Raw genomic sequence first — 16,854 nt, forward strand, 5'->3', positions numbered from 1 at the left:
TCACTACCCATACCCTTGGCCTCATACAGTTTTTCTCCATTACCTGATTTCCTTATTCATTTTACTTTTAATCCAGCTGTTCCATGTTCCTGTTTGAACTACCATCTTAACTACTTGTTAGGAACAAATAGAAACAGGATGGCAAGTAAATACATTAAAAATAATCAGAAAACAGCTACAGAAAGGGAAAAGAAATAAAGATGTAAAGGGGATGGAGAACCATCTATCATGCTAATGCACATCAAAAGAAAGCCAGAGCACCCATATTTATATCAAACTAGATTTTAAATCAAAGACTGTCACAAGAGATGAAGAAGGGCATTATCATAATTAAGGGGTCTGTCCATTAAAAAGACCTAACAATTGTAAATATTTATGCCCCCAACTTGGGAACACCTAAATATATGAATCAATGAATAACAAATATAAAGAAACACATTGATAACAATACAATAATAGTAGGGGATTTTAACACCCTACCTATAGCAATGAATAGGTCATCTCAGCAAAAGATCAACAAGGTAACAATGGCTTTGAACAACACACTGGACCAGATGGATTTAACAGATATAGTCAGAGCATTTCATCCTAAAGCAGAAGAATAGACATTCTTTTTGAGTGCACATGGGACATTCTCCCAAATAGATCACACACTGGGTCACAAATCAGCCCTCAACACATACAAAAAGATTGAGATTGTAGCATGCATATTTTCAATCACAACAATGAAACTTGAAGTCAACCACAACAAAAAAATTTGGAAAGATCACAAATACATGGAGGTTAAAGAACATCTTAGTAAAGAATGAATGGGATAACCAGGACATTAAAGAATAAATGAAAAAGGTACATGGAAGCAAATGAAAATAAAAACATAACAGTCCCAAACCTTTGAGATATAGCAAATGCAGTCCTACCTCAAAAAGCTAGAAAAGTCTTAAATACACAGCCTAACTTTACCCCTGAAGGAGCTAGAAAAAGAACAGAAAATAAAACATAAAGCCAGTAGAAGAAGGGAAATAATAAAGATTAGAGAAGAAATAAATGATAGAGAACTAAAGGGGGAAGAAAAACTGTAGAACAGATTAACAAAACTAAGAACTGGTTCTTTGAAAGTATCAATAAAATTAATTAATCTCTAACCAGACTTATCAAAAAAAAAATGAGAAAGGACCCAAATAAATAAAATCAGGAAAGAAAGAAGAGAGGTCACAACAAATGCCACAGAAATACAAATAATTATAAGAGAATATTATGAAAAATTATATGCCAGCAAACTAGGCAATCTGGAAGAAATGGACAAATTCCTAGAGACATATAAACTAGCAAAACTGAAACAGGAAGAAATATAAAACCTAAACAGACCCAAAACCAGTAAAGAAATTGAATCAATAATCAAAAATCTCCCAACAGACAAGAGTCCAGGGCCAGATGGCTTCTCTAGAGAATTCTACCAGACATTTAAAGAGTTAATAACTATTCTTCTCAAACTGTTCCAAAAAATGGAAATGGAAAGAAAACCTTCAAATTCATTCTACAAGTCCAGCATTGCCTTGATTCCAAAATCAGACAAAGACCCTACAAAAAGGAGAATTACAGGTCAATATCCATGAAGAACACAGATGCAAAAATTCTCAACAAGATACTAGCAAATTGAATCCAATGGTACATTAAAAGAATTATTCACTTCGATCAAGTGGGATTTATTTTTGGGCTGAAGGGTGGTTCAATATTCACAAATCAATCAAAGTGATACACCACATTAATAAAAGAAAGGATAAGAACCATATGATCTCTCAGTAGAGGCAAAAAATGTATTTGACAAAATACAGCACCCATTCTTGATAAAAACTTTCAATGAAGTAGGTATAGATGGAACATATCTTAACATCATATAGGCCATATATGAAAGACCCACAGCTAATATCTTCCTCAACAGGAAAAAAACAGAGCTTTTTCCTCTTCAGTTAGGAAAAAGACAGGTATGTTCACTCTCACCATTACTATTTAACATAGTACTAGAAGTCTTAACCTCAGCAATCAGACAACAAAAAGAAATAATAAGCACTCAAATCAGCAAGGAAAAGGTCAAACTTTCACTATTTGCAGACATGGTAGTCTACATAGAAGACCCAAAACAGCCTACCAAAACATTGCTAGAACTGATACATAAATTCACCAAAGTCGCAGGATATAAAATCAATGTACAGGGACACCTGGGTGGCTCAGTTGGTTAAGTGTGCAACTCTCAACAACCCAGAGAACATGACCTGAGCTGAGAAACTAAGAGTTGGATGTTCAACCAACTGAGCCACACAGGTGCCCCTGAGAACCCAATATTTTCACCACACCATTATTCATAGGTTTTCTCCATCTTTGGCTGCCAGTCATAAATGATTAATGCTGACACATGACAAGCTCTCCAGTTGTCAAGAGCTGTGACCACAATGATTGCACATCAGTCCAACATCTGCACCAACCAGTCTCTAGCAGACTTTGTCAGTGTCCTTTGGAGCTTAATCCAGTTCTTTCTCTCTCTCTCTCTCTTTTTTTTTTTTTTGGTCTCCCTGAGTCTAACTTGAACGAGGGGGAATAGCTACTGATTCCTACCAGTAGCCACACCTCCATCCCAGATAGTAGGGCAAACAGGTTTTATATGACATTAGACCATTACTACATACTCTGGGCTTGGGTGTTGAAGACCAGAACCAGGGAACTTGGTGAGCAATGTCAAAATCTGCAACAAGTTAAGAGGAAGAATTAGCCATGATGGGCAATGGGCAGCTTGACTGAGGACCTCTAGAACCATGACATGAGTTCAGACCAACCTCAAAGCCATGAATGTCTGACACTAACATGCTTACTCTTAAAACTCTCCTAACTCAAAATAACACAAGAATCCAGACTTAGACCCAGACTTCTATTCATTACACTCCAATTAAAGGAGGGAACAGATCTTCCCATATTCTGGGAAATTTCTGTGTTTCCCAGGGCACCCTGCCCCACGGGGGAGGTCTGTGATAAGCTTCCCTAAGTCACTCTTTCCACAGAGGTTCCCAGGCTGATGCTGGATGGAACACCAAATGTACTTGTCAGCTTGCATGCTGCCTCATCATTCCTGAGAATCCATCACGATTCTACTACAGCTTGTTGTTCTAATGACTTTTTTTTTTTTTTAAAGATTTTATTTATTTATTTGACAGAGAGAAATCACAAGTAGACGGAGAGGCAGGCAGAGAGAGAGGAAGGGAAGCAGACTCCCTGCCGAGCAGAGAGCCCGATGCGGGACTCGATCCCAGGACCCTGAGATCACGACCTGAGCCGAAGGCAGCGGCTTAACCCACTGAGCCACCCAGGCGCCCTCTAATGACTTTTTAATTATCTTCCTCCTTTCCTCCTCCTTAGTTGCTAACTTGTCAATTTAAGGCATTTCTTGTTTAAAAGGGTGCTACTTTTGATGATGGCAACCATCCAGTTAAAATTCCATTAAGTTCTTCAGCCAGGAGGCTTATTTTTAAATTATGTGAAGCTAGACGCTTCAACAGGTAGAGAAGCAAGGTTCTCTGCTTCCATCTGGGTGATTGCCCTTGGAATTTGGACACTTTGATTGAATACCCAATATTTTTTATGTCATCAATAAATAAATCAGTTATACAGCAAAAAAAAAAAAAAAGCTCTTTGCTAATTTTGCTATGAAACCTTTTTATTTTCACCACAGAAACATTATTAAAGCAACAAAAGTCACCTCCTATAACCCCTACTCTGTACTGAGCTGCAAAAGGCAAGTTAGACAGGACATAAGATCCTTGCTTAGTTAATGGAATGTTTTGTTTGATTCACTCATTTAACAAAAATTAACCACCTGCCAGGCACTAGCCAAGGCACAGAGAGTACAGAGATGAACAAGACAGACAATGTTGCTGATCTTATGGAACTTACACGTCCAGGCAAGAGGAACAACTAGTACAAAGGCCCTGAGGCAGAAATGTCTGAGCTATTTCTGAGATTAAAAAATGCAATCCCTATCACAGCATCTATTAGGCAGGGTGAGGGGCATGATGGAAACAGGGGCTAGAAGGATAGACAAGATCTAAGTCTCATGGTATCTTAAGGTCTTGTGAGGGAAAACAGATTTTAATCTAAGTGCCACAGAAAATCAGAGAATTTAATCAGGAAAACATAATCTAATTCATCTTTTTTTTAAAAAAACATTTTGGCTTTATGGACAATGAACACCATCTCGAATTTCATTTTTTCCCCCTCTATCTCTGTTGTAATATGAAGCACTGCCTCGGTAACCAAACTGAAGAAGCCATCTTAATGCTTCCAGGCTGGGTCATCCTCATCAGGCGAGTATCATTACCCAACCAAGCCTTAACCAAAGTATCAAGTATCATTACCCAACCAGCCTTAACCAAATCCCATGAAGAACCTTCCAGTAATACCGTTCAGATAATGCTGTTCTTCCATACACAGCTGACTACAATTAGACTTTTACTGTAGAAGACCCCAGGACAGCTAACTTTGCCCTCCTTTGCACATAGGCTAGAGTGACCTACAGGCACTGCCCCTTCTAACTAGCCATTGTATTCATTCTACTTTCAACAGAGGAGTAGGAAAGCTGTAAAGAAAGGGATCTAGGGTTCCAGAAGGAATGGTGGGGAAGCAGGTGGCCAGCAAACACAGGGTGTGGCAGGTGGATAATACCTCTTTGAATACTTCGTTTTAGCTTGTTACACAGATCCATGCGGGGGTTATCTAGAGACTCCTCTATAGATCCCGGGCTTTGTTCTGGAGAAGGAAGGCCTCTGCTGAGATCCAATGGTACTTTGCCAGGGTGCGGTGGTGGGGAGGCAGCAGGGCTGTGGGTGGTGGTAGGACTGCTGGATGCTGAGCAGGTGGTCAGGTCCAAAGCTCCTATCCTTGAGTTCAACGGAGAAGTCAAGGACAGCTTTCTGGCCCTCACTGGGGAGGACGTCCTGGACACAGCCAGTGGTGGTGGGGAAGAGAATTTGCGACACAAGCGTGGGGATTTGCCATCCACCAAATGTTCACCTCTATTGTTCTGGCTGGTAGCAAAAAACAATTCTAATGACCTAAAAATAAGAGCAGAAGCTATTGACAGATGATAGCCAAGTAAAGACTATTCCCCTGATTATCATTCAGAACATGCTCCCTACATTAAAAGGCCACAATATCATCACACTTTCGTTGCTGAATTTCCTTCATTTTAATGTTACCTATATACCACACATTTGCTGAAGGAATACAGACAATTTTCAGGCCTTGTCTAATCCCTTGCTTACTCGACTGTGACCCAAAGACCAGTAGCATTGGTATCTCTGGGGAGCCTGTCAGAAATGCAGAACTCAGGCTCCACTCCAGATATGCTAAATCACAGTCTGCAATTTAACAAGACCCCTGGGTGATTCTTAATATACGTTCAAGTTTGAAAAGCACAACTGTTAAAAAAAAAAAAAAAGAAAGAAAGAAAGAAAGAAAGAAAGCCTAAGACAATAGTTAGCTTCCAAATAATCACGGAGGAAGCAATGAGTTGGGGACTCTAGAGTTCTCAACTTCTTCCATGGGAACCATCTGTGAACTCTACCCCCCACCCCTCTACAGGCAGGCCAAGTTCCCAGGTGAGCCAATCCTGTAGGAGCAGCTCTACTGAATGTCTGCTCAGCTGCATGGAGACTCAGGCACCAGGGGGGGCCAACTTCCATGACAGGCAAGTCTAGAGCCTACCTGACAGGGATGGAGGTAAAAGGCCTCTTGTATATATCGGAAAGTTTTGCCAGCACCACAGCTGCCGTAGTGAAAATACGATAGGTGTGCAGAAAGGTGTTGAGGAAATCAATACTAAGAAATCGCAAGTCTGTCAGCCGCTCCAGGAGGCGCTCCACACTGGCATAGCGGATCTGGGGCACTTTGCAGGAGTTGAGGGTTTTACTGAAGCAAATGTCAGTGTCATCTTTATGAAGACGGGCATCAGACCTACACACAAAGCAGGAACATGAGAACAATACCGGGGCATGGCTTCCTCTCCACCACTGAGTATTTCAGTATTCAGAGACACAAACTTGTATGAGAACTTCCCATTATATTTGATAAAAGATGTTGAAATGACTTATTACACGCAAGAAGGCAGGGTTATAAAAACAACATCTACATTATTATAATTTAGGAAGGTCAGAATTAATTGTGAAGAAGGTAAGAATAATTCATTTCACTCTGTGGATTCCTTCTGTAGGGGAAGAAAATTATTTTCCCTCTAACTTTCTGAGTTCTTGGATGAGACTCTTAGAAGACAGGTTAGGAAGAGAAAAACAAACAGAAGTTTATTAACATGTATACCTCAGGTACACATGGGAGATACACAGGGAAAAATAAGAAACTCCCAGAGGTAGCTTAGAATTCAGGCTTAAATACCATCTTAAGAGGGAAAATGGGTGGGAGGTGAGGTGGGTAGGCCTCTTAGAGAAGAGAAAATGATTTTTAGGAAAGAGGAATGGACCCTTAGGAGACTAGATAGGAGGTATGATAATTTGGGACAGCTCGTTTGGGTGAGGGGTTGAATTCTAGTCTTTTCCCGAACAATAAATTCAATCCTCCCTGGTTGATGAAATTCTCAGGGAGGGGATTTATGACGTCTGAGTGCCTTTTGGAGGATCTGTCTTTAGGCAAATAAAAGGAGTTCAGAGAGCGTTTCTCCCTGCATTTGCTGTTTTTCAAGTGCTTATAGTTCAATCAATATGCCTAAGTAGCATGTTTGGGGTGGGACATTTCTGCTGTCCTGCACTTCTCTCTGTCTAGTTCAATCGTTTTATTAGAGAAAAGAAACCAAATGTCCTCTTTAGGAGGGCCATTGCTTATGCCCTTAAATCAGCATGTCAGAAGTATGCTTAATAAGTAATGGGTGATGTTTTTCTCACAGATGGGTAGAGGGGAGAGGGAGCTACAGATATCCCTGCTGTATCTGTGGTTATTTTTTCCCTCACTTCTAATTTTGTGCAATTGTTCCCCCACCCCATCTTTTTTTTTTTTTTTTAACTATTTTAACTAAACTGACCAAGAGGTTATGTTATTAGGTATTTTTTTCCCTTTAGAGCTGGCTCTTTGAACAATTCTACGGTTCTTCTATATTTTAACATATTTGTTTCTGTACTTGTCTTATTTTCTTCCCACACTTTCTTACAGTTTGTCATTCTTTTTCTAACTTCTTCAACTGAATGCTTAATTCACTTCATTCTTCCTGGCTCATTAATGAGTTTAAGTCTATCTGTTTTATTAGTACAGTTTAATCCACAAATTGTGTGAAATGTTATGTCTTCATTATTTTGCAATACTTTATAGTGTTTGAAATATCTTCATTTAAAAAAAAGTAATAATGGATGCCTGGGTGGCTCAGTTGTTAAGTTTCTGCCTTCGGTTCAGGTCATGATCCCAGGGTCCTGGGATTGAGCCCCGCATCAGGCTCCCTGTTGGCGGGAAGCCTGCTTCTCCCTCTCCCACTCCCCCTGCTTGTGTTTCTCCTCTCACTGACTCTCTCTCTCTCTCTGACAAGTAAATAAATAAAATCCTCAAAAAAAAAAAAAAGTAATGGAAGAGATTACCCATGAACAGTAACCACCATTGCCCCCCGACTCCCCACTTCCTGCAGTGTTCTGCGTTTTCTCATTCTGTAAAACCTCCCATCTGGCTGCTCCTTCACCCACCTGGATTCCCTGGGGGCCTGAGCAGCCATCCCAGGTGGATGAGCACACTAGCGGGAAGGTTCACACAGCAGCCCTCACTTGCACATTTGTTCGAAAGGCCAAAGGAGGCCAGCAGAGAGGCAAAGCTTGTAAGGGGAGATGCCTGGAAGCAGAGGCTGAATTCAAATAGGGCTCAAAGAAATGCACACCTTCGTTAGGACTGCCCAGGGCTTTCGCATTCTCTTCTGAGATCCCTTGTTCCCCTCCACTGCAGTTACCTCAGAACAGGCCATCAGTGAAGTCCAGGATTTCACCAACTGATCAAAGGACATACTGCGGGGCTAGGAATGTTCAGTAAGGCAACTGCTTGCTTAGAATCAGCTCGCTTTTTGTGAGTGCCCTGAATTAGCCCCTTCAGCACTTTGAGGGATTTTAAATTATATATTTATTTTCTTAAAAATAAAAAGGAATCAATAACTTTCTTAGCTTGCTCTTGGAAACTTCCCACCCCAACCCATGCGGGGTGCAGGCAGAAGTACTTCATTTGCAGGCTCAAAAGAGCATTTTAAATGAGCAGCTTACCCCTGCTGAGGAACTAAGGGTGGCCCGTTAGTTTTAGCCACTTTATTGATCTCGAAAATACACAAGAGCATCTTTTGAGATCCTTGAAAATGGCATGGGGCTCTTTTTTCCCCACTCACTATGTGACCCTTAATCAACTTTACTCTTAGGGTCCTTAATTTTCTTATTAGGAGAAAGACCTTAAGAACTTTCATGAATCAATCAGTCTGTCCAGAAGATGGATGATCAAGGTAATCACTTTCTCCCCCATCATTTTCCCTTTAAAAATCTCCGTTCTCTAAGAAAGGTGGGGTTGACTATTATCAAAAGGAAGCAACCCTTACCCTACCCTATCCTAAAATGGAAGCATCACTTAAAAGGGAATTTTCACCTAATAAATATCATAATTTTGCATTCTAATAGTGGTTCTGAGCTTTGCAGCTTTGACTCTAATTACTTTACTCAAAACACTTGAAGAAATGGGGTGCCTGGCTGGCTCAGTTGGCAGAACATGCAACTCTTAATCTCAGGGTCATAAGTTCTAGCCCCACGTCGGGCATGGAGCTTACTTAAAAAACAGCAACAACACTGGAAGAAAAAACTATGTTGTGGCAACATTAAATTAAAATAAAAATGACTAATGATACCACTGTCCTTCAGAATTATGATTTTCCTTTTAAGAAAATAAATTAAATATGATGAAATTATTTAATTTTCTTTTATTACACTGAACGGAGTGTTTATTTCCTAAGGGGCTCTCAAGTGAGATACAATGCATTACTTAAGCCTCCTGTGACAATAACAACTCCTTTTTTGGCGAACTTAAAAAAGTAATCTTGAGACATGAAACCCAAATCACCTATTATAATTAAGTTTTAAACAGAAGTGAGTGCCTCCACAGTGACACCATGTCAGTAATAAGACTCAATGAGGGGAAAAAAACGTTGTCTTTTTTTTTTTCATGGTATGTGGCCAAGGAGATGCACAGGGAGGAGCTCATACAGAATTTAGAATAGGTCCACAGGGGGAACTATCAGAAGGAAGAGAGACTGTCAAATTATCCCCTTTCCTCTGACTGAGGATAATCAGGCTCAGTAAGGCTGAGGAAAGTGGAATGAAGAAATATGTGAGACTTTACTCTGCCTCAGGTGTACATTCAGAATAGGCTAGATGGGCATCAAAATATGCGTGACTCTAATCAAAAATCTTTACAGCCCGAGATACAGGATTCTGTCCTAGGAGGAGAGCGGTTCCTCTCATCTGTGCTCCCAAAAGAGGAAAGTCGCGGTCTGCGTGTGAGGCAGTTACACATGAAAGGCTGGACATGGACATTGTCAAACGGACATCATAGGTGACAGAAGATGCCTCTGAGTGTCAGCCATAACCAGTTAGGCATGAAATTAAAGTTTGTATCTTTATTCATTTTTAAAGTCAACAAAGTATATGGACAGCATATGTAAAGTAGCTCTAGGGTTTAGGAGCTTATAACTTAGCTGCAATGTCCAATTTACATATTCTCATTCTAAAGCGGTTGGGACTTTCATGGCTGTCTAGCCTTCAAGAAACTACTTTTAAAAAATGAATAAAAGTAACACAAGCTATTTTGTGAAATATTAAAATAATAATCCTATGGTAGAAAATTAAACTAACTCTAAGCTAATGATGCGAATTTAAAAATTAAGTCACAATTTGGACCTCTTGGTTGAATACTGCATACCTGGTCTTAATCTTAATATCATACATTTTTAACTAATATGGTTTAAAAAAAAAACTAGACTAAGTCAAAAACAAAAAAACTGAATGCTAAAGGAATCTACGCCCTAGAGCCTTAAAACAATTCTACCTAAAATGTTTTTAAATTTGACCGGTAATTTAAAATACTGTTATTCTTTCTCAGTTTATATTTTTCTTTTTTTTTTTTTAAGATTTTATTTATTTATTGGACAGAGAGAGAAATCACAAATAGGCAGAGAGGCAGGCAGAGAGAGAGGAGGAAGCAGGCTCCCCGCTGAGCGGAGAGCCCGATGCAGGGCTCAATCCCAGCACCCTGAAATCATGACCTGAGCCAAAGGCAGAGGCTTAACCCACTGAGCCACCCAGGTGCCCCATTTTATATTTTTCTGTAGTAATTACAGTACTAGTACAATGTACTTTGCCTTCATCTGATACAATAATAAGTTCTAAAAGCTGTACTACTGGGATGGTGCTAAGAGCACTGATTTCCTATCAGAAGAGGAAAATTAATGTTATTTATTGCCTTGGCACAAATAGCTCAGATCTAAAAAAAAAAAAAAAATCCACATTAAAAATGCATAGAAGACAAATATTTTCTTAGTTTCATGTAACTTTTTAAAAAAGATATAACAGGACTGCTCTCAAAAATACATTTTATTCTTAGAATTTGAATTGCAAAAAAACCAAAAAAACAAACAAACAAAAATGAGAACAGGGAACAATTTGGTTATCTCAAAATACTCCTGAAACCACTTCGGAATTTATAACTGAAAAAGTATGTAGAGACAAAAGCATTAATACAGAAAGCAATGGCACATAGTTAATGATATAATTTCTCACTGAAAACTACCATTTCCCTATTGGCCACTTTAAATTATAGGATATGTTTTGTTAACAAAATAGAGCAAGAGCATGATGACAGACTTGGGCAAATCCACACGTAGGCATGGTAGATGGTACCCTACATATATACATGGGAAGGCCAACTGATTCATGTCACGTGTCTTTGAAATCTAAATATATTTCTATAACCAAATCTGAGTAATACAATTCATATCCACTGGGAAGATGCCAGAAGAATATGCCATATTTTGACCCAGACCCTGACCCTGGGTATATCTGGCTGTCACAGCTTTTCATATTGAACTTGAAAATCTCAGTAGGCTTTTGCCCTGAATGAAAGCATATGTAAGAGTATGAAAAACATTTTTCTAGGCTATGAATCAATAAACATGATCTGAAAAACCATTTTGATTGTATTATTTATAATAGCATACCATGAATTATCACATTACTATCAAGAAACATCACAAAAATGAAGCAGAATCCTATTGAAGCAATATTTTATGCAGGGCGTTATGTTCTCTACCGATTTGACTTGATTAAAATGTAAGGGAAAGGATTATTACACTTACTTAATCATATGTGGCACAGTAACTTTGGAATTCTCTTCAAATACTATAGTCATTAAACCATTACACCGTATATTGTCCACACACTGTGAAATTAAAAAACAAACAATTTCAACCCACATGAAAACCTAGGCAGATCATAGAGTCTCAGAATTGTCTACAACCACAAAAACAAGCTGAGTTTCTCATTCTGTCTGTACACAGACACACATACACACACACACTCAGCAGCATATAAACATTATACGTTAACAAACAGATGCAGTACCCAGATACCCAAACTGTACACCTGGCAAACACCTGAGGAGAGATATAAGAGCTGTTCTCCTGGATTGTACTGCCTAAGGACTCTGGCCCCAAAGTCACATCATCACAATTCTCTGCCAGTGGCTGCCCAGTTGAGAGGTTTATATCTTCTGACGGTAATTGCCTCTGCTGTATTCATTCTCTGCCTGAGGGTGGTCTTGGGCAGGCTGAGCAGACATGATGGCTTTCTTGAGCGGAACTCATCTTCTGTCTCACAAGTAAGCTCTATGCCTGCTTCTAAGGTGTTTCTTTTGCCAACACATCCTCACTCTTGCCTAGCTTCTCTAGCAGTCTCTATTGGTGCCATGTTGATTTGATGAGGATACATTGTGTAATTTCTCCTGCTTCTGGAATGCATTAAGCCCTGTCCATCTTTTTTCTCTTTTCTTTTTAGGAGGAAAATTCAAGAACATTTGCTAATTTCCACTGCCTTATTTACTTATGCCTTATCAAGTTAAAAATTCCCTTTGCAATTAAAGAAGGGTTAGAGAAGGATTTGTTTTGAATTACACAACTTCCCTTTGAACAAAACAGAACATGAAAAAAGATTTAAGCCATTTTAAAAATCAAAACTTATGTCCAGTTACTAGGATACTGTGTAGTGATTTATAACTGCAATTAAGTGGTGTGAAGAGGTTGATTGGTGGAGGGTGAGGGGCATGGGGAAGAGTGTTGTACGGGGATAGGACTCACACACGGACAGGGAGAGAGACAGGATAAGTGAGTCTTTACCCCAGTGGCCTTCTATTCATTCTCAATGTTTCTAAAGCACAATAAGGATGCCGCTTGAGTCACCAACGCGGGAAGTCAGAGGGCAGAGATGGTAGTTGGTGAGAAATGTGGAAAATGAACGATATTCCTTTAGTTTCCTTTAACATTTTAAGCAAATGGCATAGTTACACAAACAAGAGCTTTAGGATGGTTTAGGATTATAGTTTCTATGTCTAGATTTTCTGTTTGGTTCTTTGACACATCGACCTGGTCCTTTTTACATAATAATGTTTTCCTTTTTCTTCCTGCCTCCTTCCCTTCTGTCCTTCCTTCCTCTCTCTTTCTGGCTTTAATATATTTTAAACATTCTTACTTTACAGTCTTTTCCAAGTTGTCACCCTATTATCTGAAGTTCTAACAATATTAATTCTGCTGTTCACTGTGTCTTCTGACTCTTTCATGATAGGTAAGTTACTTATAAGATTTGTAATTTTTTTATTTTGAACACACTATCAAGAGGCCTGAATTGTAAAGTGTTGCTAACAGAGGGACTTTTGTGTTTGCTTCTACCAAGCAGTCTTGGGATTTCAACAGTCCCCAGATTTGCTTTTATGTTAATTCCTTGCTTTGGATTTTTCACACCATGTGAATATTATGCATTTAAATTTCAAATCCATAAGCCAGAAACACATTCATTTCTTTCAAAGGAGAATTTTTCTAAAAAATCAGAACCCAAGATAAAGACGAACTTCCTTATTTCTTTTTGGGGCTAATGGGAAGAGTTTTTTGAGTTCTTATCTCACAGAAGGGATACCCTTCCAATATCCAGGCTTAAAACAGGCAGCTTAATTGGTTTAAGGGGCCCAAGGCTACCTCAGTCCCCTTAGTTAAAACCTCTCGGGCTTGGAACCAATACTCAACCTAAAATCACTCCTAGGTCTCTAGGTCATCAGCTTATAAGGTTTCTGCTCTAACTTTAAGTTTCTTCAGTATTTCTGACAACTAGAGATTTCTGTAAAATATCACCAATCTGTAAATATCACCAGTGTATTAAAAATTTTTTATTATCCTGATTTCATATGTTAAACATTTCTGTTTTTGTAACTAGAGGGGATCTAAATCAGCTCAGTCCTCTGCACTTTCGGAATTGGAACTTGAGAGAAATATTTTAGGTCCAAAAGATATTTATGTGATTACTTTTGACCATTTCATTATACAGTGTCAAAGCTCATTCATAACTCTTCCTGATTTACTGTATGAAACATTAAAATTATTTTCAACAGAAAAAAATTTTTCACTTACGTTCAAGTTTCAGGAAATCAAAACCTACGTGCAATCTGAACCATAGCTCAAAGGCTACATAATAAAAATTCTTATTTCCAAGAGGCTCCTCAGACAGGCCCCAGTGACAACATGGGTAGACAAACAGAACTCTTGGGGGCTCTGGGTCACTAGCTCTACTTCAATAAGAGTATTCCTTTTGTATCTCACTTCCATTAGGGACTTTCAATGATACTGCACTGGAGAAAGGGTTCTCTTCTATAAAAAAGTCACACTATAATGATCAGTGTATGAATATATTTATATTGGAACGCATGGTATATATACTCAGGACCATATAAGCCTGTCTTCTAGTTATGTTGGGGAAATAATTTCGGACTGAGCCCTGGGAAAATATATGCAGCTCACTCATTCAAGAAGGACCACAATAAGCAAGGTGTCACAGATCTTTAAGCATATGTTGAATTTATGTGAATTATAGTAAACCTTGAAATTAATAGAATTAGGGCACCTGGGTGACTCAGTTGGATAAGCGACTGCCTTCAGCCCAGGTCATGATCCTGGAATCCCAGGACTCAGTCCCACATCAGGGCTCCCTGCTCCTGCTTCTCCCTCTGACCCTCTACCATCTGGAGCTCTCTCTCTCAAATAAATAAGTAAATAAATCTTTCTTTAAAAAAGAAATGGATAGAGTTAATAGAATAACATGCATATTCAAAGTAGCCCCAGGTAATTTTGATGCAAATGGCCCTTACACAATTGCTGAGAATGACAGCTCCAGCAAGGTCTTCTGAGGATCTTGCTTGAGGCCATACCTGTTCAAAGGCCCCTTGTCTACTGTGATCTACCACTACCCTTTTTACCTTCTAACATTTCTAAGTAGTGGGAAGAAAGGTTAGATTCCATTTTTCTCTTTTAATTTACCTTTCATGTTAAAGTAAAAAATTCCCTATTGATTCCAGAGGAGCTATTTTAAGGGAGAAAGCATGTGAGAGTGTCATAGGTTTGTCTATACAAGGTGTGCATTTTCACATATCTGCCCAAACCAAGCTCAGAGGTGAATTTCAATTCTGCATTTTAGTTAATACCCATAATTACAGAAAAATCTGTTTAGTACGCCATTATGTATGACAAGAAGACAAGCGTAAATGAATGCACTATATTGAAATGAATGGTCAAATCTTCAGCCTCAAATTTTTCCCTATAAATAGATGAAAAGGGAAGAATTATTGGTCAAGACCATTAGCTATTTGTTCGTTTTGTTGGAGGTGCCAACAGTTAATTATGGCCTTCCTGGTGTAACTAAAGGTGTAATTAATCATTCAAGCAATTGTTACTTCTAAAAATTACAGCTTCAGAGAAAGAGATCTGGCAAAACCAGTCTTAATTTTTGTATTGAGTTCTTTATATGAAACTGGGATTGTATCAATATTCAGATACCACTTTATTATTTTAAATAAGAGTCATATGTGATTAGTGTAGCATGGTGCAGTAATTTAGCCAGGTGGCTTCAAATCAAGTCACAAAAAAATTAAGATCTAGCAAAATAGAGGGACGAAAATAAAATGACAAAGTAATGGGGAACATATTCATAATATGACTTGAAGGAAAATGTTTATTTTCCTAGTCTGCAGGGATAGCGCCAATGAATCAATGTCTTATCTTAAACAGATAAGAAAGAGAAATGATAGAAAATATGAATCTCATTGATAATTATAGAAATATAAATTAAAATCAGTAGAGAATCACACTACTTTTCCACAAGATAGGAAGATGTGATAAATACCACAAAACTCAACAATGGCACAGGACTTAGAAAAAAGTTGCACAGATATTTTGCCGATGATGTAGTGAAATGATGAGTCACAGATTTCTTGCACTTTGGCAGTCTGTCAAATCATGAATCATGAAGTCATGGAAGTTACCAGACGCTCTACACCAACCTTACTTTCTGTAGAGAAGATATGTCAATAGGACCCTGAAAGGGAGAGTAACTCCCTGTATAACAATGTTTAGTACCACAACACTTACTAACGCTAAAACCTGGAATATATCCAACTATTGGGGAAAAGGTGGAAAAGTGGTATATTAATGTGATACTGTGTGCGCACGTGTATGTGCACATGCATGTGTGTGGCCACTCAAAGACACCAATATGAAGAATCCTCAGGAATACAGGAAGATGTAAATGAGGTAAAACATGAAAAGGATGTATATGTATACTGGGAGGCAATCTGCAAAGTTATTTCTGCATGGCAGGACTGTGGAGGTTTTAGAAGGGGAAACCACTGATTTACAGGGCAAAGGTCCTCCTCTTTAATTATGCTAAAGTGACCTGGGTAGGGGCATGTTGTCTGGAACCTAGATTCAGGAACCTGCAAGTTTGCAAAAACCCTCAGGCAACTCTACCACCGTTATCTGTGGAAATACTTTGATAAATATTAATTTGGTGGGCTGAATGTTGACAGTATTTTTAGCTCCTTTTTATGTCCACATTTTTACATATACATAATAAAATATTAAACAGTACATTTTCCAGCATTCAGTGAGCTCATCTTATTAATAAAGAATATGTCCACAGACACACTGGGAGACTGACAAATAACCATCAATGTATGTATAGTGCATAATGTCCCCCATAAAACGAAAATGCTTTGCGCAGAGAACAAAGCCAGTTGAGATGCAGGCTGCTAGGTGGCAGGCTGGGCTCAATCAACAGTGGAGCCCTCTGTCCCTACAACCCACTAATCAAACCCTGCACTGGCAAAATCGCTAAGAACCTCAGAGCACTCACTACTGTACTCAGCCCTTAGTAGCAGTAGACACGTGACCGCTCTGTCCTTCTTGGTACATTTTCCTCACTTGACTTTCAAGACACCATACCATCAGGGCTGTCCTACCACACTAGTGGAACCTTCTCAGGCCTCTTGCTGTTCTCAACGACTCCTAATTCAGTCCATGGCCCTTTTCTCATTTCTATCTCTACTTAACTCCCTAGGTGTTCTCACTATTCTCACAGCCTTAAACACAACCTAAATGACACAGACTCTCCCACCTGAACCTCTCCCCTAAATGCTGGACTGCTGCTCACTTAACAACTCAGTATTAATAAGTTTCTTACATCACAACTCCATGCAAATGTGTCTAACAGC

The 16,854-nt window shown here is 38.9% G+C and overlaps 1 protein-coding gene across 2 annotated transcripts in view; it reads right to left on the reverse strand.

Moving 5' to 3' along the window:
* Window positions 1-16,854, reverse strand: part of RASGRF2 (Ras protein specific guanine nucleotide releasing factor 2) — a 248,493-nt gene that overhangs the window by 103,647 nt on the left and 127,992 nt on the right. For both annotated transcript variants that reach the window (XM_045074406.1, XM_045074405.1), the window contains exons 13-15: window positions 11,408-11,490; window positions 5,749-5,997; window positions 4,708-5,096 (exon numbers count right to left, since the gene is read on the reverse strand). In XM_045074406.1, coding sequence (XP_044930341.1) covers window positions 4,708-5,096; window positions 5,749-5,997; window positions 11,408-11,490 — 721 coding nt within the window. The remainder of the gene's footprint in view (window positions 1-4,707; window positions 5,097-5,748; window positions 5,998-11,407; window positions 11,491-16,854) is intronic.

The sequence above is a fragment of the Mustela putorius genome, unplaced genomic scaffold (genome assembly GCF_011764305.1).
Source record: "Mustela putorius furo isolate JIRA1106 unplaced genomic scaffold, ASM1176430v1.1 tig00537350_pilon_pilon_pilon, whole genome shotgun sequence".
Lineage (NCBI taxonomy): Eukaryota > Metazoa > Chordata > Mammalia > Carnivora > Mustelidae > Mustela > Mustela putorius.